Raw genomic sequence first — 24,000 nt, forward strand, 5'->3', positions numbered from 1 at the left:
GATTGAACCCAGGAGCACTTTAACACTGTAGCCCTTTTTTTTTTTAAATTTATTTAATTTTGAGACAGGATCTTGCTAAGTTACTTTTAGGGCCTCCCTGAATTGCTGAGGCTGGCCTTTAACTTGCAGTCCTCCTGCTTCCGCCTCCCAAGTCACTAGTTTATGGGGGCAAGGCACCACTCCCAGCATCCATTTACTTCAATGTTGATGACTTCAGTAAGAATTTTATTGCTTTATTTTTTATTTTAACACACAATTCTAATTGTTACTTTTTGTTTTATCATAAACATTGTTTTATTTGATTCAACATGAAAGGGGTTTTTCCCTCCATTTTTAACCCAGGACCTGGCACTTGGTGGTAGGCAAACACTGTGCCACTGGGCTATATCATTTTGAATTTTCATACCTACAAGAAACTTTTGACATGCTCAGGATCACCTTAATCCCTTCCTTTTAAAATTGAATGTTTGCAGAAGGCTTTTCAGTTACTTATAGAAGATTGACATCAGTTTCATGAGATAGAATAGCTCATGTAGCTTCTTTTCAAAGGAAAAATAAAGTTTTAAATAACTTTAGTTATTCACAGTTCTCCTTATAAAAAAGTGAGTTTTTATAATTGGCCTCAATGTTTTATATATATATCAGTTCCTCATCCCAGATTTCTTTTGACTTCAGTTTTTGTTACTCTCCTTTTTGCTTACTCTCCTCTGACCCACTGTCTTGCTTCTACCTCTAGGTGTTTGCACCATTGTTTTCTCAGCCTCAGATCTTTAATTAGTCAGTCACATGACTTATTTCTTCACCTTTTTCATGTCTTTGCTCAAATGTCACCTCATCACTGAGGCCTTCTCTGATCACTACCACCACCACCAGTGTCTAGTTCCTCCTTTGTTTTCTTTTTTCCTATTACAGTCATCTGACTTCCTTTTCCTATTATACTTGTGGTTGGTTTCCTGTCCCCCACCATTGCCTAGAATGTCAACTCCAAGAAGTCAGGGATTTATTTACTTTGTTTTCATAACATATTTATTCACACACCTAGAACAGAGTAAAAGGCCTCGAGTGAATATAGTCACTCTGCATCCACAGGGGACTAGTTTCAAGAATCCCACCCCCATCTCCCTATGTGCTTTAAACATTTCTAGATTACTTAAATAAATATAAAATGTAAATACCTATATAAATAGTTGTTGCACTTTTTCAGGATATATATTCCCCATGATAAAGTTTACTTTGTAAATTAGGCACAGTAAGAGATTAACAACAATAAATTTTAGCAACCTCAGCATGTGATTTTGTTTTTCCTTTTTTATTGTCAATAAGTTTCACCTTTTCACTAGAAGGGAGCACATTGTGGCTTCTTTTGGCATATCCAGATTGTCAGCATCACTACTCTTGTAGTGGGGGTCTATTATTAAGTAAAGTGAGGATTTCTTGAACACTAACACTGCAGTACTGAGACAGTACCTTTGACAATTGAGACATCTACTAAATGACTAATGAGGAATAAGAAATTGAGTTATAAACTATTTGTTGAACTATATGTTATTAACTATATGTTTAATTTCCCTGAAACTATTTGATTATTTTTTATTGGGATGTTATGTGAATGTACACTTCAGCTTTTTTTGTTTGTTTAAGATTTTTACTTTGCGTGTGTGTGTGTGTGTGTGTGTGTGTGTATTGGGGATTGAATCCAGTGGTGCTGTATCACTGAGCTATGTTCCCAGCCCTTTTCATTTTGAGAGAGGTCTCATTAAGTTGCCCAGGCTGGCCTCAAACTTAACCATCCTGCTTCCTCAGCCTCCCAAGTAGCTAGAATTATAGGCATACACCACCACACCGGTTAGATTTTTATTTCACTTATATCTTCCATTAAATATTTGAGTATTTTATGTCCTTGTGTTTTTTTCTACCAATAATGTTCAAGTTATTTCCTCTGTCTTTACTTTCATTGTAATTCACAAATTTGTCCTCTTATTTTCTGGAATAATTTTTCCTGTTGTATTTCTCTCAGTTTACCTTGCTTCATATAGTTTTGTCTTAGTCCTGTGCTAGGTCCATTTAGATTCTTATATATCTTTGAGGAATATGCTGCTTTTTAGGAGTACATAGAGTGCAGTTTTGCCATTTTGTGTTTTTATGATCTCCATATTTCTATAATGTTGTCACTTAGTACTTTCGATTTCCGAAGGCCACTTAGGAAGCTTCTTTCTTTGCTTTTGTTGATCCAGGGTACTATCTCTTCTGGGTATCTGTGTCTATACCCATTAGGCCTTTCTATCAGGGCTTGCCCTTCTTCTGTCTCAGGGACTCCAGCCTTCCATCCAGTGGGTATTTCAAATGTTTCTATTATCTTCAGTCTACCTCCTACTCAAAACAAATGCTGACCTTACTGTGGTCAGGCTATCAGTGTTTTAACCATCTTCTGGCAGACAGATGCCCAGAACTTTCCATTTGAAGATGTAGTTCAGTGGTAGAGTACTCAACTAGTATATGTGTGGTTCTGATTTTAATCCCCAGCATGACAAAAATTTGAAAATTTAAAATTTTTAAATGAATATGCTGTTTTCTCTGACTGGGTCTTTATTTTGCTGACTTCTTTTTCTTTCCCCAAAGTCTAATTCTGAGCATTCTTGAAAACTCACTCCTCAGCTTTTGATTCTTTTACTGTCTTCACTGTGACTACCTACTGAAAATTCACTACTTTCAGAATTTTAACTGCTGCATTTGTGGATATTTCCTAAACCTCCATTTTATTTTCTCTCATCTTCGATGATTTTAAGGATACCTCTAACATATTTATACTGTGTGTTCTAGCTTTGTTTATTACATGTTTATGTTTGTAGCAAGGTACTATAAAAATCTACTTTTTAGATGAACTAGTTCTTAACCATGTCCTAGGCCAAAGGCCTTACTCTTCAGATACCAACAGATCAGGCCCAACCACTTGCCTCAAAAACAAAGTGGAAAAAGTAATGGTGAAAAGATAGGAACTCTATTGATCGAAAGGCAGAATGAGATCAAGCATCTCAACCCTGTCTTTGGGGGTACTGACATGGATTTTAGGTTTAAATAGAAGAATAATTGGGGGAAGAGTAAAAGGTATGCATAATGAAGCATTATTGTTCAAATTGTGGTCTGATTGATCATTATATTAGGTCTGGTTCTGGGAGTCTACAGAAGTCCTTATCACTTGAGAGGCAATCTTTGTTTGCTATTCAGGGTGTTTATCAGACCTATGATCTTGGAAGTGGGTAATTCAGTTCTGATGAGATAATTGCTCCTTTGGGGCAGGGGGGCATTCTCAACAAAGGGTGATCTGCGTGCAAGGCTGTGCTATTTTCTTGGAAGGTGTAGGGCAGTGACTACAGGCTTCTAGGTCCTACCTGGGTGGTCTGGAACAGGATGTTGTAAAAGTTGGTAGGTGACTGTCCCTGCAAATCTTAAAAATACCTTAGTTACTCTTATCTTGGTGTCTTGAAGGGAGATAAGATAGGTTAGATAAAATTACGGCTAATAAAACTTGCATTACCAGTTTTTAGATAACAGTGCTTAAATGACTAGCATGCTTATGTGCAGAGCTGAGCAGGAATCTGAAGACAGATACAAAATGAAGTCAGAGATATCAGGCTTTATCCTGCTTTTAGTTACCCATTGAACATCTGCAGACCCAAACGAAGACTCAGTGCTTTTAGCAAAAGCAACTTCTAAATCTCTATTATAATTAGGGATCCATAGCTAATAATTACTGGAGCTTTAACATAGAAGTCACTGCACTTGATTATCCTCCAGAATCATACTGAAAACATAGATGTAATGTAAGCACTAAAAGTTGTAAATCTAGACTTGGTTCTGCCATAATCGACTGATGTTGGGGTATTCATTGTACCTGTATTTCATCGTCCAGGAAGGAAGGCTATAGTTAGGATTTGGGATATAAATAGAATTATTTATAGGACAGGATCTCTATGCCAATTCCAAGAGCTAGAGCTGTTTCTTATCTGCTTATAGATTGATCCTGTGTACCACTTCTGTTTGACTGGGACTTGGGTACAAATGAATGGATTTCATGTAAAAAGTAGACTTTTTCCCCCCCTCATGATGTGACAGTGGTCCACCTCATGCTTTGAATATAGCCCTTGCTACTTTGCAACTGAGGCTTGCTTTAAAATGTATGTGTTTTTTTTTTTTTTTTTTTTTTCTCCCTCTTCTTCCCCCAACCTGAAGCAGGGAAGCCACAGGATTACCTTTTTCCCATCCTAGGCCTAGAGTTATCTGTCTTTGCGCACACACCCACCACAGGAAGGAGATGGCACCCAAAGGTGTAGGAAATGACTGTCTCCCAAGTTAGTATGTGAATTTCAATCCCCCGTCAGAGCACACCTAGAGCCCTCCCTCTTCTCCAGCTGGGGAACACCTAGAATGAATCACTTCTTTTAAAACCTTCTTTTCTCCCAAATAGGGAGAATCACAGCCTCTTGGACAGGAATCTCCCATACTTCTCAAAACTGTGTCCTCGTTATTTAATTGGCATCAGGGACAAGGACCAACTTTTGGTAACAATTATGTAGTTACATTTTTGTCTTAAAAAATGTGTTTGTATTCTGTTAAGGGTAATTTTTGTCCATTGACTTAATGATTTCTAAACAATTATACACAGTTGATTTTTTTTTTTAATTCCCTCTTTAAACCTTTGTTAAGGTGTAACCCAGAAAGACACATGGATTAGTTCCTCTTTTAAGTTTTTTCTAAGTCCGTAACCATTGCATCTATTTTATTCAATAAACTTATAGTCCAGACATTTTTAGTTATAGAACTATATTGGTATTATTTTATTACTTTATGACATACTTTCATTAGCAAGAAATGTAATGACAGGTTGGAATAATCTATCTTTAAGTAATATTATATTCATTTATTTGAGTATTTCAGTTTTTAACTCATATTCCTAAGTGGGGTGTGATTTTTCTTGAATATGCTCTGTATAAAGGTGGCTTATCTAGCTTACATACAAATGTTTATTTTATTTTTAATAAAAAGCTATTACCTTATTGGATAATTGTATAAGTTTTTTAAAAGTTGATTTTGTTTTATAATTTAAGGGTAATTTATTAGAAAGTGTGAAAAGAGTAGCTTTTCAATTGTTATTCCAATTTGGATCATATATAACTCTTATTTCAAGAGATTTATTTTAAATATTTTATGTAAAATATTTCAATTTTTTTTCCTTCTTGTTGCAGGAGCTAGAGTTAATGCCAAAGACAGCAAATGGTTGACACCTTTACACAGAGCAGTTGCATCTTGTAGTGAGGTATGAAATTTCTCTTAGTAAATATACTATATATAAAAGTCATCAAGTAGGTCTGCCTGAGTTCATATTCAAATAATGTTTTTAAAAGCAGGAAAAAAACTACCAAAGTGTCTAGACTGGTTATTTTACTTGAGAATTTATACAAACCAAATTAATTGTTGCATGTTTCCTATTGTGTGTAAGACCTCTTGAGAATCTGAAATAGCCTCTTTACTTCTGTCCCCACTACAAGTATTCTTCACTGAACTATATTAATCTTTAACTATTAATCTTCCTCAGATCTTTTTTCTTCTGGTTCACAATAACCTGTTGAAAGATTCTGTTGATTGTAATCAAGACATGATCTTATCAGTGTGTAATGATCACTTGAACTCTTAAAACACTGACGTTAGTTTCAATACTACTTGATTGCCCATTTTACCAGTATGAAATACATAACTCTAAAAAAACCTTCTTTGTAATCCTATGTATTATATATATTCTTCAAGATAACTGACATTTTAAGAGAATGTTTATTGCTTGCAAAGTATTTTTGTAACTTTCATATTTTCTGGCCTTCTTAACATCTTTATATGAATAGACATTTAGTGGCAACTAGAAACTGCTAAGCTGGTAGTGATGAAGCAAAAGCCTGGACCATTAGTCTGTTATTATACTGCTTTATAAAGTATATTGTGCTTTTCTAAAATGCATTGTGTCCGAAGCACCTCTTTTACCGAGTTTGTTATCAGGGCTTGTTTCAGATTTTTAAAATAGATTAAAATGTAAAAATACGTGATTGTGTAAATTGATATTAATCCAGTGTTTCTTCAGTTATTCAAATTGAGAGAAATAAGAAAGGAACTCTTTAATGTAGCAGCTGCTCTTGCTTCTATTATGGGACAGTAGTTCTAGAAAAGGAAAGGCAGCTCTGTCTAGTACCTTGGGAAAAACTGGGAGAGCTCCTGCTTCTTTATTCTTCCTTGTAACCATATCTTGAACCCAGTACAAGAATCTGGCACAAAGAGAAGTAGAGATAGATAGTGACCAGGATAAGTTACAAACTTTGTCATGTGACAGAGTCATGTAGTGTGTTGACTGAAGCCTCATAATAAGGAGAAGGAGGGAGGGAAGAGTTGGTCCAACTATTGAGGACACAATCTGATTCCAACATGACACCTTGATATGCTCTGACTGATGAATTTATGTAACTTAGATTTGGAGAAAGTAGCTTCAAATATCACCTCAACTTTTTGTGTGATGTTGTTCTAGTTAGCTATTCCTCACTGTGACCAAAATTTAGAGGAGGAAAAGTTTATTTTGGCTCACCATTTCAGTGGTTCAGTCCATGATTGGCCAGCTCTACAGCTGTGGGCTAGAGATGAGGCACAGCATCTTGGCAGTAGGGAGTGGCAGAGGAAAACAGCTCAGGACATGGGAACCAGGAAACAGAGGAAGAGTTCTGCTCACCAAGGATAAAATATAAAACCCAAAGACACACCCAAGTGACCTACTTCCTCCAGCTATGCCCTTCCTGCCTGTATTACTGCCCAGGTAATCCATATCAGTGGCTTAATCCACTGATTAGGTTATGCCTCTCATGGTCTAATTGTTTTGCCTCTGAAAACACTTGCATTGTCTGATAATGAGCTTTTAGGGGATACTTCATATCTAATTCATAACAGATGATAAACAGATCTGGGGCTATTATGAAAACTAAGACATATTATCCACAATAACATTTAATTTGAAATTCTGTGAAAAGTTTACTAATTTCAGGGTTAGCCCCTGCTTCTTTAGCAGTCAAGATAAACATTACTGTTAGTGAAACGTATTAATGTCAGTCATGTCTACCCATTTTTCAGTATGACTCTTGTGAATATAGCTATTAAAATTAATGGAGTTTACCATATTAAATCACCAGAAAGTACACTTTCTATTTTTGCAGTGGTTGTAAAACAGACCAAAAATGCTTAAAAAACAATTAAGTGTTTGAGGAAAGCAGCAGGTTTCACCCAAAAACTTTGCTTCTGATTACTTAAAACTGTGTACTCACCTGAACTTGAGGGCAAACTGTAGATTAGAAATCAGTGGTCCTGGTAAGTTTCTTAAGTCTGCTTTTCTGCCTGAAAACTATGGACTGAAATATGTAGGATTGGTACTCTTGCAGGATTATGGGAAACAGGTATAGAAATGTGGTCATTACATTACCTTATAAACATGGAACATTTCTGTTTTAAAAAGAAAATCTCATAATTAAAAAAACTGCTACAGGGCTGGGGTTGTAGCTCAGTGGCAGAGCGCTTGCCTAGCATGTGTAAGGCACTAGGTTCAATACTTAGCACTACATAAAAATAAACAAATAAAACAAAGGCATTCTGTCCATCTAAAACTACAAAAATGGAAAAAGAAAGAAAAAAACTACAAAACCTACTCTCAGTGATCTGGTTTCCCAACACCACCTCCTTACTGGCTGCCTAAATCTCTGTCACTCTAATTTGTGACAACCATTCTTTTTTTTACGGTGCTGGGAATTAGAACCCAGAGCCTTGTGCTTGCAAAGCAATCACAACTGAGCTATATCCCCAGCCTGCGTGACAACCATTCTTGAAGAGTAGCATATAGTTCACCTCTTTTTAAGTACTGAATATCCTTCTGAATAAGTCAATTTTTTTTAGTATTAGAGTTTCTTTTTAGTAATTTGCTTGTTTGTGTCTTTAAGAAGACACATCACACTCCTGTATCCTTTATAGGGCCTATAAACTTTTTTGACCTAATAATACCAATCAAGAATTCTACTTTAGTTCTGTCAAGGTAACTGAGTTTAAATTATATAATTACACGGGATATTATTGATCCATCTAGACTTTGTGTTTGTTTGTAAACCTGCTAATCCTTCTTTTTCTAGTGCCTTCTTCAACTTAGTGGTAATAATTGCTTTAAAAAAGGGCAGACAGAGCCAGCTAGGAGAAAGTTAGTTATTACTGTGGAATCTTAGTCTAGAGCGACCCAAAGATATTGATTAATACAATGAGGATAATTATCGAACCTTTTGTCATAACTCTATATTTCACAATGTTACTTAAATTTACATTGGTTTTCTTTTCCGTCCTTCCTTCCTTCCCTTCCCTTTCCTTCCCTCCCTTCCTTTCTCTTTCTTTCCCTCCCTCCCTCCCTCCCTCCCTCCCTCCCTCCCTCCCTTCCTTCCTTCCTTCCGTCCGTCAAGTCACACCAGCAGGCATTTCTTATACATACCCTCTAATAACTGAAAAATTGGAATTGAAGTTATAGTAATATTCATTGTTTATAAAACCATTTATGCCCGTTATCCCCACATTTTTGTCTCATGTGCTGATAATATGATCTAGAATTTTAGTAGGATATGACATTGTTACTCTTTGATTTGTATTTCTGAAATTTTACCTTTTTAAAGGTCTCCAGCCATTAGAAATTTTCTTTAGTTTTCTCTGAGATTACTACTTGGATGAGTATTACTCTGAGTAGTAAATAAACACTGATCTGTCTTATGTGTCTTAGTTGCTTTATTTACAATTCTTTTTAGGTTCCACTTAGGTATCCTTACTTGTCACAAACTGGATTTATTCTTGCTTTTCAATGAAACAATAGTTTTGATTTTACTGTTATTGCTAATAGAACATAAATATTTCCCAACTTTTCAAAAGTTTTAATGGTGTATTTTCCAGAATGAGAATGAATAAAGCAAGGCCAGCATATTTACTGTGCTGTGTTTGCCTCACAATTTATGCAGTAATAAATCTTTATTTTATTTTTTAATTATTTTCTAAGACATCCACTAATGTACCTATCAACTTTTTTCCCCAGTAAAGTGTTAATTTTATGCTCAAGTCATCCTGTATCCTTCTCAGAAGTGGGGATAGGAATCCTGATAAAATTTGTACCTTGTTTCCATAATTTCAAGAACATTCTTTTGCATGTCCCCCTTCCTATATACCTTTTTTTAAGAAAAAAATTGAAATATAAAGTAAAATGCACAGATTTTAAAGTTATACACATGGCGTTAACTAATGTATAACTACTGTGTAACCTTTACCCGTCAAGATACAGAAGAGTTTTCATTACCCCCAGCAAACTTCTTCATGTCCCTTTAGTCACTAATCCTTGTCCTCAGAGGCAATCAGTGTTTTGATTTTTTTACCATAATTTTCTCCATTATAGAACTTTATAAAAATGGAATAATACATGTATTAATTTCTTTAACATAACATTTTGAGATTCAGCAATGTCACATTTATTATTGCTTCATTCCTTTTTATCTGCTGAATTGCACAAATGTATTTCTTCAGTTTGGTTTTTTCTATTGATGTACATTTGCATTTCTGGTTCTTAATAAACTGTTATGAGGGTTTTTGTTTGGTTGGGTTTCTTGTTTGTTCATTTTTTGGTTTTGGTTTTGGTTTTAGGTAGGATCTCACTAAGTTGCCAAGACTAGGCTCAGACTTGGGATCCTCCTACTTCATCCTCCCTAGTTGCTGGGATTGTAGGCATATACCACCATAACCATACATGGCTTGCTATGAGCATTCTTAGAGGGATCTGGGTTTTGTGGTTGTTGTGTTTTTGTTTTTGTTTTTTGCTTTTTTAATTGGGTAAATAACTGGAGTGGAATTGTGAAGTCATACCGCCCCCATTTTTTATTAGCTAATTTACTTCTTTAGCATTTAGGATGCCCATAAATTACTGGGCATCTCTTCAGGTTTTTTTGCCAGCCCTATTAAGTACTTGTGCTGTTTGCTATATTTCAGGCAGTTTTGATTACTTTTTACTTCAAAGGCTTAAAAAGCTATGAGTGATTCCTGGACAATAGTATTTTGTTTTGTCTTCCTTGATACTTTGTATATTTATAGCAATTTGTACTTTAACACTTGATGTGCATTAGTTTATTGTGCCTTGAAACAAACTTGAGAAGATTTAGGATACCACCACACTACCCTCACCCTACTTTTATAGATTAAAAACACCAAGAGTTGGGGCTGGGGAGATAGCTCAGTTGGTAGAGTGCTTGTCTTGTAAGCACAAGGCCCTGGGTTCGATCCCCAGCACCCAAAAAAAAAAAAAAAAAAAAAAAACACCAAGAGTCAGTTTTGTAAGACATGAATTATACACTTTGTAAATAACGGAACTAAGATTCTATTTTGGATCTGGTATTTTTTTTCATACATAGTTTCGATTCATCTACCAAAGATAAGATTAACACTATAAGGAAAAATTTTTGCTAAGTTTATTTCTGATTATATTGCTTAATGTTGATAGCATAGTGAATTCCTTGGAATCCTGCCATGAGTCCAATTTATAAATGTGGTGGTATTGAGGTATGTACTTCTTAGAGAAAAATAATTTAATGAACTAGACTTTGTATTTTTCATTGTTTAAAATATAGCATGTGTAATACTTTCAGAAATATTATGCTTCAAATTTTTGTTTTCACTGGAAACGTAATAAATCTCCTTAATACTGTGTAGTATATAAATTGTATCTTATTAACAGAAACACAGTATTTAAAAATGAATGTTTTTGAAGAACCCTTGTCAGTATTTCATTTTTTACTTTTGTGTGTGTGTGTGTGTGAATGTGGTTCTGAGGATTGTACCCAGGGCTTTGCACATGGTAGGCAAATATTCTACCATTGAGCTACATCCCAGGTCCTATTTTATTTTATTTTGAGGCAGGGTCTTGCTAAGTTGCCCATGCTGGCCTCAAACTTGAGGTCCTCTTGCCTTAGTCTTCTAAGTAGCTGTGATTACAGGTGTGTACTACCACACCTGACTCGTTTCATACATTTTGATAGAGATTGTTATGCCTTTAATGGAGGGATAGGTAAAGGGAATGTCTCAGCTATAAATTCAGAATATTTTTTTTCCTTTAGTAGATTCCAACTTAACATTATTTTCTAGCAGAATTTTTTTTATTTCCTCAGGAAATTTTATTTCCTTCATGCATATACATATATGTAAAGAATTTCTAAAACTGTTAACTAATTTGTCTTTTATAACTTATCTTCATATATTTTAGGAAGCAGTTCAAGTACTTTTGAAGCATTCTGCAGATGTTAATGCTCGAGACAAAAATTGGCAAACCCCTTTACACATTGCTGCTGCTAATAAAGCTGTAAAGTGTGCTGAAGCTTTGGTACCTCTTCTAAGTAATGTAAATGTATCTGATCGAGCAGGAAGAACTGCATTACATCATGCAGCTTTCAGTGGACATGGTGAGGTAGGTGGCATTTTTCCCCCTCCACAGTACTGGGAATTGAATCCAGGAATCTTATATCCCTAAGCCCCATCCCTGCCTTTTTTTTAACTTTCATTTTGAGACAATTTCATGAAGTTGCCCTGACCTAAAACTTGGAATTCTCCTGCCTCAGTCTCCCGATTAGCTGAGATTACAGACAAGCACCACTGTTCCTGACTGAATTTTCCTTCATTAGCCATTTATAAGTCCACCCTAAAAGCAAATAAAAGTATCTTGCTCATATTTGTCAAATTTTGCCCATAGCAAACCTTCAAACTTTGTTTTCCATGATAAAACATTCTCAAATTTAGAAATTTATTTAGTATGTGCTGCTTGTGCACTTAATATTTTATAGTCAAACTGGAGTGACAGCCTGCCAGCTAACATAACAGGAAAAGTATGTTTTATTATTGTGGGAAAATATGAATCTGGGAAAATAGCAATTTCTTTGTTTTCTCAGAAGGATAGTAGCAACGAGTTTTGAAATGTGCTTTCTTTTAAATTAGTATCAGCATTTATTTGGTCAAGAAAATTCTTCAATGACAGATCATCAAAAGAAATCAATTTAAGAAAATTTTATTTAGTTATCTTCCAGCAAACATCATTTACAATAGTTGTCCTCCAAAGGGGGAGGTTTATATATGCATGGGGAACAGGGAAGAATCAAACTGTTAGAAGAACCTTTGAGACCAACTTTTCCAGGTTTTTTTTGTTTTGTTTTTTTTAAATGGGATCTTACTATGTTGCCCAGGCTGGTTACCAACTTCTGGGCTTAAGTGATCCTTCTGTCTCAGCTACCTGAATAGCTGGGACTACTGGCATGTGCTACCGTGTCCAGCTCCTAGTCATTCATTTTTGCAGACACAAAAATTCAAAGTGGTAGAATGTCATTCCCAAGATTCCTTAGCTGAGAGCTATTGACTGTAATGTTCTTTCCACTGTACTTCTCTGATTTTGCAACATGAATCCTTGCCTTCATTGTAGTTAAGGTCACAAAATGTGTTCTAATTGAAATCTGGAATTCCCTTCAACAAAGAAACTATTGAAATATGATTAGGTATAATTATTATTCTTGGTACTTTGTGAGATAAGTAGACTATGTAGTAACCTTCAAGTTTAATCATTTTGTAGATATTAAATTTGTACCTAAATTAAATATAAGACATTTCTGGGAAGAGAATTCACTTTGCATTTTAATAACAGTTTGGGCTATATATAGGAATAAAACCTCTTGTTAAATAATCCAACTTTAGATCTTCCAGATTTATACTTAGTTGTTCATAACAGGACAGAAAGGCTTTCTAGAAAGATACTGCCTGACTTCAGTAACACCCACAGGGAACCTGTTTTTCATATTTTAAGACTATTATGTTAAATGGCCTTGAGTATTTAGTCTAGCTCCTTTTCTACCAGAAATACAGTGCCAGAGAAATTAAGATGAGTAATCATCAAGAGGACTACTTATGAATAATTCTACTTCTGAATTTCTTTGAAACTCTGTTTACTTTTATTCCAGATGGTCAAGCTGCTCTTGTCCAGAGGTGCCAATATTAATGCTTTTGACAAGAAAGATAGGCGTGCTATCCATTGGGCAGCATATATGGGTATGTACTTTTTGAATTTAACTTTTTCACATTATATATTTAGGAAAGTAGTACATTTCATTTCTTGCCATTTTTATAACATTTCTAGTACAATTAAAAGGTATACTATATCTTATTTTGCTGCTTAGGTGGAACCATTCTGGTAATAGGGAAGTTTTGCTACAACAGGAGCCCACTAGATCCAGTATATCTAAGAGCTGTTTGAAATTCTCTATCTTTAAAGGGGAGGAATATCTCAATTATGGGCCTCAGATGTTTAATTTAGGATTGGTGTTTATGATAAGCCAGTTTTTGTTGTGTTTTCATTCTAATATTAAAATATGATATGAAGATGTATTAAGAAATCTTATATTGGTCCAAGCTCTGGGTTTCATGTTCATCATCATTTTTGATTTATGATTACCCTCTAAAACTAGACTGAACGATTGGAATGACAGTAGAATAAATTGAACATTATTACCCTGCGTGCATGTATGACTACACAACTTGTATAACTCTACATCATGTACAACCAGAAGAATAAGAAGTTATACTCCATTTATATATGATGTGTCAAAGTGCATTCTACTGTCTTGTATAATTAGAATGAATAAAAATAAATAAAACCAGACCTCATGAGGAAAATGGGCCGGATAGACCACCCAGTACCTTATGCAGCAGTGTGATAAGAGCACTAACAAAAACTGATTGATTCAAGAATAATAAAATTATGACATTTGCAGGCAAATGGATGAAATTGAAGAATATCGTGCTAAGTGAGATAAGCCAATCTCAAAAAACCAAAGGATGAATGATCTCGCTGATAAGCCAATGATGACACATAATTGGGGGTGGGAGGGGAGCAAGAATGGAGGAAGGAGGGACTATACAGAGGGAATAGAGGGGTGGAGGGGAGGAAAAGATAACAGAATGAATCAAACATCATTACCCTATGTAGATGTATGATTACACAAATGATATGCCTCTACTTCATGTACAAACAGAGAAACAAGATATATCCCATTTGTTTACAATAAAAATAAATAAAAAGAAAAAGAAAAAAAATTGATTGATTCTTGAGATAACTTGGAGAACTAAGGAGGCAATTCAGCCTATCTTCAAATATTTTGAAATGCATAAAAACAGCATTTCTACTCTTCTGTGAGGATTAAGACCATGCAGATAGAAATAGATCTCTAATCATGGAGGTAATATAACCTGCTATGAATCCTGGAAGTCTTGTAAGACTAGGGTTTACCTCTTGGAGAAAGTCATGTATATAGACATTTGGTTTTTGTTTTGTTTTTGCAGTACTGTGTATTGTACCTAGGGCCTCATGCATACTAGGCAAGTGCTCTACCACTGAACTACATCCCCAGCCCTTTATTTTTTGAGACAGGGACCCTCTAAGTTATCCAGGCTGTCCTCAAAGTTGTGATCCTTCTGCCTCAGCCTCCCAAATAGCTGGAATTACAAGTGTGTGCCACTGTGCCTAGCAGACGAAGTCCCTTTGCAGCCATGAAGCTCAGGACTTCCTCTCTTCCTACCGAAGGTTGTAATTCTTTTTTTAGGCCCCCACCCCCATTGTCACTGATATACTATCTATATAGACCTTTCTATTACGGTTGAAAAGGGTATTCAGTGTTTCTTGGAAATCACTACATGTCTTGGTCCATTTTGTGCTACTATAATAAGTACCTGAGACTGGGGAATTTGTAATGAACAAAAATTTATTTCCTCACAGTTCTGGAGGCTGGAAACCCAAGATCAAGGCATAGGCATCTGGTGTAGGCCATGCAGCATTATAACGTGGCACAAGGCATCACATTGTTTAGAGAGAAGAGGGAAGCTAAATTCAACCTTTATAACAAACCCATTCCCACAAGAACAGCATTAATCTATTAATAAGGAGTGCTTCATGGTGTAATTACATCTTAACATTGTTGCAATAGGTATTAAGTTCATGTGCTGGGACACATTCAAACCATAGCACTGGCCATTTAATTTTTGAGCATAAACATTCAGATTCATAACTCTTTTCATTGCAAGCACTGAACAAGATGACACATGGCTTCTAAAACTATTCTGGGCATACTGGATTAAAGAGCTAAACAGTGAACATAGGAAACTGTTGATGGGTCATCTGTTTTAAAGACACGCCTTAAGTATAATCCATTGTCACCTCTAGATTATATCCAGAGAATCCTTTGACGTTAGTGTAAAAAGCCTGGTGTGGTGGCGCATGCCTATAATCTCAGCAACTATGTAAGATGAGGGAGGAGAATCACCAGCTTGAGACCAATCTCAGCAAATTATCCAGGCCCTAAGCAACTTTTGAGATCCTGTCTCAAAAAATGGCTGAGGTTATAACTCAGTTCCATCCCTCAAAAAAATTAGAGTAGACATTAGGGATTACATGTAGCCTTGTGATTTATCTTTCACAGGTTTTCTTTTTAGTCCCTTTAATCCACTGGTTAAGGCTCTCTTAATTTTCCATTAGGCTCCACCTCTTGTGCTTATGCATTACTGAATTCTCTATTAGTGTTCTCTAGCCCCATCCCTGACCCCAAATGAATCACCATTTCTCTCTCAATTTGTGCTTGCTTCTGTCATCATCCTTCCTCAAAGGTCCCTTTACCCATTGCTCTTTTCATTGCTTTCAGTACTTTTAGCCTTATCCAGCCATGTTCTGCCTCAAATTCCCTTACTATGATGACTTTGACATTGAAGATACTGAATGAATACTACTTTTCTTGAATAACAACTTCTTATATTTTTTCTTCTTAACGAGTGTATAATTTGAATGAGTGTGAAATGTTTTTTTTCTCCTTTTCCTGAAAACAAATTCTATATAGCCTTTTTACTTTTCTTGTCCATTTCTGAACAAAATTTAGATGTAGAGAATGTTCTTAGTTCCTACACCTTAATGATTACATTTTCAAATTTACATGGATATAATTTTTTAAGATGTTAATTAGTGCTTGGCTTGTGGCTCAGTGGTATAGCACTTGCCTAGCACTGGGTTTGATCTTCAGCACCACATAAAAATAAATAACTAAATAAAATAAAGGTATTGTGTGCATCTACAACTAAAATTTTATTTTAAAGTTATTTTCTATGGAAATCTGTATACCATACATGTCTCATGGATGCCCCTCAAAAATAGCCCTGGAAGCCAAATATGGTGGTACACACCTCTAATCCCAGCAACTTGGGAAGCTGAGATATGAGGATCACAAGTTCGAAGTCAACCTCTGCAAATTAGCAAGGCCCTTACTCAAAATAAAAAAGGCCTTGGGCATATCAATGGAGTAGGGTACTCCTGGGTTCAATCCTCTATACCTGGGCTGAAAGGGTAGAGAACCCTGTGGAAATTAAATTAATTCTGGTTTCCTTAGCATATCCTTCTACAAATTGATTTTTTTGGCTATATCCACCCAGGTGGAGTAATACAATTTTGTTTCACTCTAGAACTTTTCTTCCCTTTTTTCTTTGAAATGAATCACCTCCAAACCAGCTATGGAAAACCCTTTCTTTATGTTTTTACTAAACCTTACCATTGTAGGTTTCCTTATACATAACCCCCTTTTAAAATAGGGCTTTATCTGGGTACATGTTGCACACCTGTAATCCCAACTACAGAGGCTGAGGCAGGAGGCCAGCCTAGGCAACTCAGTGAAACCCTGTCTCAAAATAAAAAAGGACTGGGGATTGTGCCCTTGGGTTCAATCACCAGTATCAAAAAGAAGACCTACCTTCTTGAGAAACGAGCCTTCCAGGTGCTTTGGCATCCCCCTGTAGTCCCAGCACTCCAGAGTCTTAAGGTAGGAGGATCACTTGTACCTTTGAGTTTGAGCTTTGGTAACATAGCAATACCCTATCTCAGACATGAAGAAAAATAATAATAATAATAATAAAGAAACAAATCCAAGTCACTCCCAGATTTATAAGAACAAGATTCCAGTAAGGCTGAGAAATACAAACTAGGTTAAAAATTAAAACTAACTTAAGAATGTATTAAACAATCTGAGGTAGGAGGGGATCAGAAGGTCTAAGCAAAAGAAAGATTTATCAGTTGTAATATTGATACTGGACAAATTAATGAAGTGAATCATAAGTAATTACCTCTACTGATATTTATAAAATTATTCTCAAATCTTCTATTTTTTTCTATGCTTTTTCAAATTATCACAAGATTGATTAGTGGCTATCATGCATTATGATTAATATGCATATTTGTCTTTCTTTAAAGATATTCAGGAATATAATATTTTACATATGTTTATCTCTATTTTTTCTTCAGGTCATATTGAAGTAGTGAAATTACTTGTGGCACATGGAGCTGAAGTGACATGCAAAGATAAGAAGTCTTATACACCTCTTCATGCAGCAGCTTCTAGTGGAATGATCAGCGTAGTCAAGTACCTTCTAGACCTTGGAGTTGATGTAGGTATATAGAGCAGTATAAAATAACGGAGCATTTTATGAATTTTATTACACTGGAAGACACTTTCAAATTTAAAAGGTTTTCAGAACCCGGGCTTGGTGGCTCATAAGTGTAATTCCAGTGACTCTGGAGGCTGAAGCAGGGGTATTGCAACTTCAAGGCCAGCTTCAGCAACTAAGAAAGGCCCTAAGTAACTTAGTGAGACCCTGACTCCAAATAAAAAAGGATTGGGGATGTGGCTCAGTGATAAAGTACCTCTGGGTTCATTCCCCAATACCCAAAAAAAAGATTTCTTATAATATTTGTCTTTTAACCAAATAATTATAATTATTTAAACATTGTATTAATTTATAATCTAGGTAATTAGTCAAAATATGTTGAGGTAAAATAAATTCCACAGGTGATTTTCCAGAAGATTTTCTTTTCCATTGCCTTTCAAACTGTGTAGCTCCATTTCCTCCAATTTTGTGTAAGCTAGCAGATCAGACACATTTGGATTAGGTGACTAGGTTATTATTAGTCTTATTTACCTAAAGAGTCTGGTAAGTCCCTTTAAATGGCTGTAGCAGAACCCAGTATGTGATATCAAGAAGAGCTAGGCAGAAAACAAGAAACTTCTTGCTTACCACGTTTACGTGTTCTTTAATATATAATTCTCTTTTTTTAGGAAGGAATACTGCTGTATCCGAATATACTTATTCCTAAATTGAGACAACTAAGAGTACCTGTAGATTTCACAGGTGATCCTTTATACACATGTTTTTTAGTCCCAATCTATTTACTCTTATTTTTAATATGGTTAAGACAGACTTGCTGGTTTTTCAAAGCAGCAAATTAGGAGGAAAGAGAAGGAAAGGATCTACTAAAGGGAGGCAGTTTTCAGCTGCAAGAAACAACAAAATAGGTGATGGCCTGGTTAGACACTAGAGAGTCCATTCAGAACTATAGAGCTGAATGGACTTCTAATTTAGGACCTAGGGAAACACTGCTAAAAACAAGTAATTATTGAAAATGTGAGATTCAGAAGAAGTTGCAAAAACAGCCAAACATATTGTGGAGGCTCTTGGAGAGTGCAAAGTAGATAAGTTTCATTTCAACTCAACAGTTCTTTGTCTGCTTCAATAGAGTAACTTAGTGCCTTAAAAGACCCACTCTAATACAAATAAATAAGGAAACATTGTTTCTAATCACTATTTTAAAGCCATCCTAGCATAATTTAGAAGCTTATTGACAGTAAAATGAACATTTGTAAATTCTGGTGGCAAAGTGTCCTTTAGAGTAAATGATCCAACTTGGAATCTTTTAGTGACATATGACCTCTTATTGCATGGTGTTTTAGTTTCTTAGGAATACTGTAACACATTACCATGAACTAGGTGATTTAAAACTACAAAAATTTAATCACTAAAAATTCTGGAGTATGGAAATCCTAATTAAGGTGTCAGCAAAGTTGGTGCCTTCTGAAGGTTTTGAGAGTGACAAAATCTACTTTATTACTTTTTTAATTCCTCCAGTTTCTGTTACCAGTCATCTCAAAAAAGAAAATATTAAAATTGTGACAAACTGGTGCCAACTACATGGTTGTCTCTATACAAGTCTGCCCTCACTTCTGACCAGCTACAAGTGGTGAGGGGTCTTCTAGAAACATTAATGTTTAAGGTGAGCATAGTGGTATTCACCTGTAATCCTTGCAACATGGAAGACTGAGGCAAAAAAATCATGAGTTCAAGGCCAGCCTGGGTAACTTGGTGTGATTGTCTCAAAATAAATAAAAAGGTCTGGGATGGACTCAGTGGTAGAGTGCACCTGGGTTCAATCCCCAGTACTAAAAATAAACAAGCAAATAAATAAATGGAACTATTCAATGACTAGAAGGACATGAAAAACTCAAAGCTATTACACTCACAATTATGGTTTATTACAGTAGGAAAATACAAATTAAGAATAGCCAGAGGAAGAGAGATACACAGAATAGAATGCAGGAGTGTTCTTAGGTGTCCTTTTCATAGAGTCAGGATGTGTTACTTTTCCAGTATCAGTATATGACAGTATGCACAAAGTATTGTCAACTAGAAATGCTCACTTGAGCTTCATTTTCACAGGTGTTTTTGTTGTTGTTTTGGGGTTATTTTTGGATACTAAGGAGTGCTTTACCACTGAGCCCATCCTAGCCTTTTAAAAAATTTTTTTAATATTTATTTTTTAGTTGCTGATGGACCGCTTTATTTATTTATATGTGGTGCTGAAAATCGAACCCTATGCCTCACACATAATAGGCAAGCGCTCTACCACTAAACCACAACCCCAACCCCTTCATTTTTAATTTCAAGACAGGGTCTCACCAAGTTGCCAAGGCTGGCCTCAAACTTGCAATTCTCATATCTTAGCCTCCTGAGTTGCTGGAATTACAGGTGCACACCAGTGCATGTGATAATTTTTAGTTTTTTAATGGGACCCCATCACTAGGCATGATTAATTTATTGCCCAAGTGATTGATTTTAGTCTCCAAGTTTGCTGATACCTGATGAACCCAAACTCCCACCCTGAATCACATTGTTGGTTTAAATCTGGTATGATCAGCCCCTACCCTAAGATCAAATGTCATTACCTATTTATTCATAACCAGGGTACCAGGTATGTCATAGATTATATCCCTAAAACCAAGGACAAAAACTAGACACAAAAATTATATAAACATTAAATTATTGCCCTATTTTATTTATTTGAAATGAAAGGGGAGGAGAAACCACCGGAGTTAGATTGCTTCTCATTATTGAGTATTCTGCCTTTTGATAAAATGTCAACATGTGAAACTGGAATGTATTTACGAGTTTGTAACAAAAATGAACAGAATTCCGTTTATTTTTTAAAAATCCTGATCTCTATTAGTAACCTTAGTCTTGTCACTGCAAAATGAAAAGCTGAAAATAATATGTTACTGAACTGAACATACCTCAGTTTTCAGATTGTTCATTTTTTAATAATTCTTAAGAGTTAATTTCATATTAAGTCCCTTACCTTGAAGACTTTTAAAAATACATTATACATGCTCTCATTCTCCTAAAATATTCTTTTTAGAATCATTCAGTTTTGTCATGATGTAGACACTATATATATAGGCATTGCCTATGTGAATTGCAGTCTCTAAATGTATGTACAGAATCCATTAAACACCAAAATACTTGTCATGTTATTTATTTTAAAAGAACTTTAGCCTTGTAGGTCTCTCTGGTGTATCTTTCCTTTTTTTTCACTTTAATAATTTGATTACAACCACAAGAATTCCTAAAATAGTTCACAATAAAAGACTACTTTAACATTTGCACATTTTCTTTTCTACCAATAGATGAATGAACCAAATGCCTATGGAAATACGCCTCTTCATGTGGCCTGCTATAATGGACAGGATGTTGTCGTGAATGAACTTATAGACTGTGGTGCTAATGTAAATCAAAAGAATGAAAAGGGATTTACTCCTTTGCACTTTGCTGCTGCATCAACACATGGAGCATTGTGCTTAGAACTTTTAGTTGGCAATGGGGCTGATGTCAATATGAAGGTATGAAACAAAAGCAGAATCTTTGGGGTATTTGATTCACTAAAACTCTCTGTAGCAAAAGCAATTCAGCAATAAAAAGGAGCTACTAATAAACTCAAAAATATGGATGAACTTTTAAAATGTGCTGACTGAGATCAGGAGTATATACACTGTTTCCATCTGTGTAAGATTCTAGAACTCATGAAATTCCATTTCTGTGGGGTTCCAGAATCTGTAGTTGTAAAAAATCAGAACAGTTGTTGCTTCTGGGTGGAGGATCAACTGAGAAAGGGGCATGAAGAAGCTTTATGGGATGATGGTAATGTTTTCTATTTTGACAGGATTTTGTATTATAGAGACAAGCATTTATCAGAACTCATAAGGAGATATATTTAAGATTTGGTACACTTTGTTGTATGAAAATTTTTTCTCAGAAGGAAGAAAAAACCTAAATGTTGACTAATGATATGCATACTGAGGTGGGTAGATGTGACACATAGTGATATCTGATTAACTTTAAAAAGCATCAAAGAATTGAATGGATGGATTGATAATGTGATAAAAGAAAATGTAAGTGGCAAAATTCAGATGGTACATATATGGATATTCACACTTTAATTCTTTGAGATTTTTCACAGTCTTGAGTAGCAGTGGCAGTGTGTTCTACATATGAAGAATAGTTGGTTTTTTACTTTTTGGTCATGATCACTTTCAGTAGCAAGCATTTGTAATTTATAAATATGTCAAAATTCTAGAGCCAAAATAAAATTTCCTCTTACTATTTAATTCTGTGAGAAAGCACATGCAACCAGGATTTTGAGCATCACTGTTTTATGGTACATAATCATTTTAGATTTTCCAAGGTACTCTCACTTGTTGCTTGCAGACTAGATCTTGAATTATAAAGACAAGAAAACCATAGAACCATTTAAGATTATTGAAAATATTTAAGCTTAAAACATGGTTTACAGGACTTGTGGCTCAGTGGTGGAGTGCTTGCCTAGCATGTGTGAGGCACTGGGTTCGATCCTCAGCACCACATATATAAATAAGTAAATTAAAGTTATTTTTTAAAAAAGGAAACTTTGGGGGGGAGGGGGAAGGTAGTTGTTTACAGAAAACCACCTGTGGTGGCACTTGCCTATAATCCCAGCAATTCAGGAAGCTGAGGAAGGATTGCAAGTTTGAGGCCAGCCTAGGCAGTTTATTGAGACTCTATATTAAAAAAGAAAAAGGTGGCTTATGGAGAGTTTAACGTAAGTACAAGTTTAGCTCCTTTGCTAGGTATGATGTAAAATGTTTTTCAGACTACTGGTAGGAAGGGAATTTATTTTTTACCTAACTTCAGTGAAGCCTTTAATGATGGCACTGACCCACTCAAACAGCTGTAGTGTCATCAGGCCCACCTATAATTATATCATTGGTTTACATTGCCCTCTCACAACTAGTGGATAAAATTTATTCATATCACATCCAAGGAAAGAGGGACATGAGATATCACTAAACTTCTATTATGTTTGGAGCTAAGCTACTCTTTTTTTTTTTTTTTGAGTTGTCTTTATTTTATTTATTCATTTTATGTGGTGCTGAGGACTGAACCCAGTGACTCACACCTTTGATGCAAGCGCTTGACCACTGAGCTACAACCCCAACCCTCTAAGCTATCTTTTTAAAGAATAAACATTTAAGCTGGGCATGTTGACGCACAGCTATGATCCCAGTGACTTTGGAGTCCAAGGCAAGAGGATTGCAAGTTCAAGGCCAGCCTTAACAACTTAGCAAGACCCTGTTTCAAAATAAAAAATAAAAAAGTTCTGGGGAAGTAGCTCAGTAGTAAAGAGCCTGTGGGTTTAGTCCCCACTACCAAAACAAATAAAAAAGAGTAAACATTTAAGGCTTTCAGTTTTCAAACAAACAAATAACTCCTTTTTAATAGTTAAGCTAATTACTTTAAAATGTTTTGATAACTTTGAACAGCTTATTATAATTTGAACAATTCTTGCTTTTTTGGATAATTGTGGCCCAGAAAAATAGCTAAACTCCTTATAGAGGAGAATTACTTTTTTTCCTCAAAGTCCTTTAATATTTTTTAAAATAAAAATTAGATTATATCAAACTATTTTTAAAATTTAAATCATCTTAACATTCCTCAGAAGCAAAGATTACAACTAATTTTTGGTCTCTGTGGGACCCGTTTATGATAAAAGGGCTATAGTTAAAATCATTTTTATGTTGAACATTAAGTATCATGGAAATAATGGAGGCTTACCTGTATCATTAGGTATTACACTTTGTGTGTGTGTGTGTGTGTGTGTGTGTATGAGAGAGAGAGAGAGAGAAACACATATACAGACACCGGGGATCAAACCTCAACCCTTTTTGAATTACTAATTTTGAGATAGGGTTTTGCTAAGTTGCCTGAGCTAGCCTTGAACTTGTGGTCCTCCTGCCTCAGTCTCCTGAGTTGCTGAGTTTGCAGGTTATTCCATCATGCCCAACTATTATACATTTTTCAGTTACATGGTGCTATCTTTAAAGTACAAAGATTAGGCTTCTTGATTTATACACTGGCATTTAGGAATGAATATTTAATATAGTTTGATGATAACGAGTCACTCGGTTTATATTCGTGTCTACATAGTTTAGTACCTGTGATTATGTTTAAGTAAATATTTTCTTTTGAAATTTAAAATTGAGTATCAGTGCTATAAGAGGTCAAGTTATAAAATGCTCAGAACAGTGGTTCAATTGGAAGTTATGCCCTTAATGATTTTGAAAATTCAGTGCTAGATTTCATACATGACAAGGGGATTTCTTAGCACTGGGATTAAGATAACTGTTCAAGTAGATTTGAATGCAACAGCCTATG

The 24,000-nt window shown here is 35.3% G+C and overlaps 1 protein-coding gene across 10 annotated transcripts in view; it reads left to right on the forward strand.

Moving 5' to 3' along the window:
• The window catches only part of ANKRD28 (ankyrin repeat domain 28), a 207,393-nt gene that overhangs the window by 116,391 nt on the left and 67,002 nt on the right, over positions 1–24,000 (forward strand). For 8 of the 10 annotated variants that reach the window (XM_079116407.1, XM_079116406.1, XM_079116408.1 and 5 more), the window contains 5 exons: positions 5,244–5,314; positions 11,345–11,545; positions 13,080–13,167; positions 17,450–17,592; positions 20,940–21,152. In XM_079116407.1, the coding sequence (XP_078972533.1) occupies positions 5,244–5,314; positions 11,345–11,545; positions 13,080–13,167; positions 17,450–17,592; positions 20,940–21,152 (716 nt within the window). Of the gene's footprint in view, positions 1–5,243; positions 5,315–6,647; positions 6,848–11,344; positions 11,546–13,079; positions 13,168–17,449; positions 17,593–20,939; positions 21,153–24,000 lie in introns of those variants that run through there. The other 2 variants (XM_079116405.1, XM_079116412.1) reach the window with 2 other exon arrangements.

Source organism: Sciurus vulgaris, assembly GCF_902686455.1.
Source record: "Sciurus vulgaris genome assembly, chromosome: 16".
NCBI classification, from domain to species: Eukaryota; Metazoa; Chordata; class Mammalia; order Rodentia; family Sciuridae; genus Sciurus; species Sciurus vulgaris.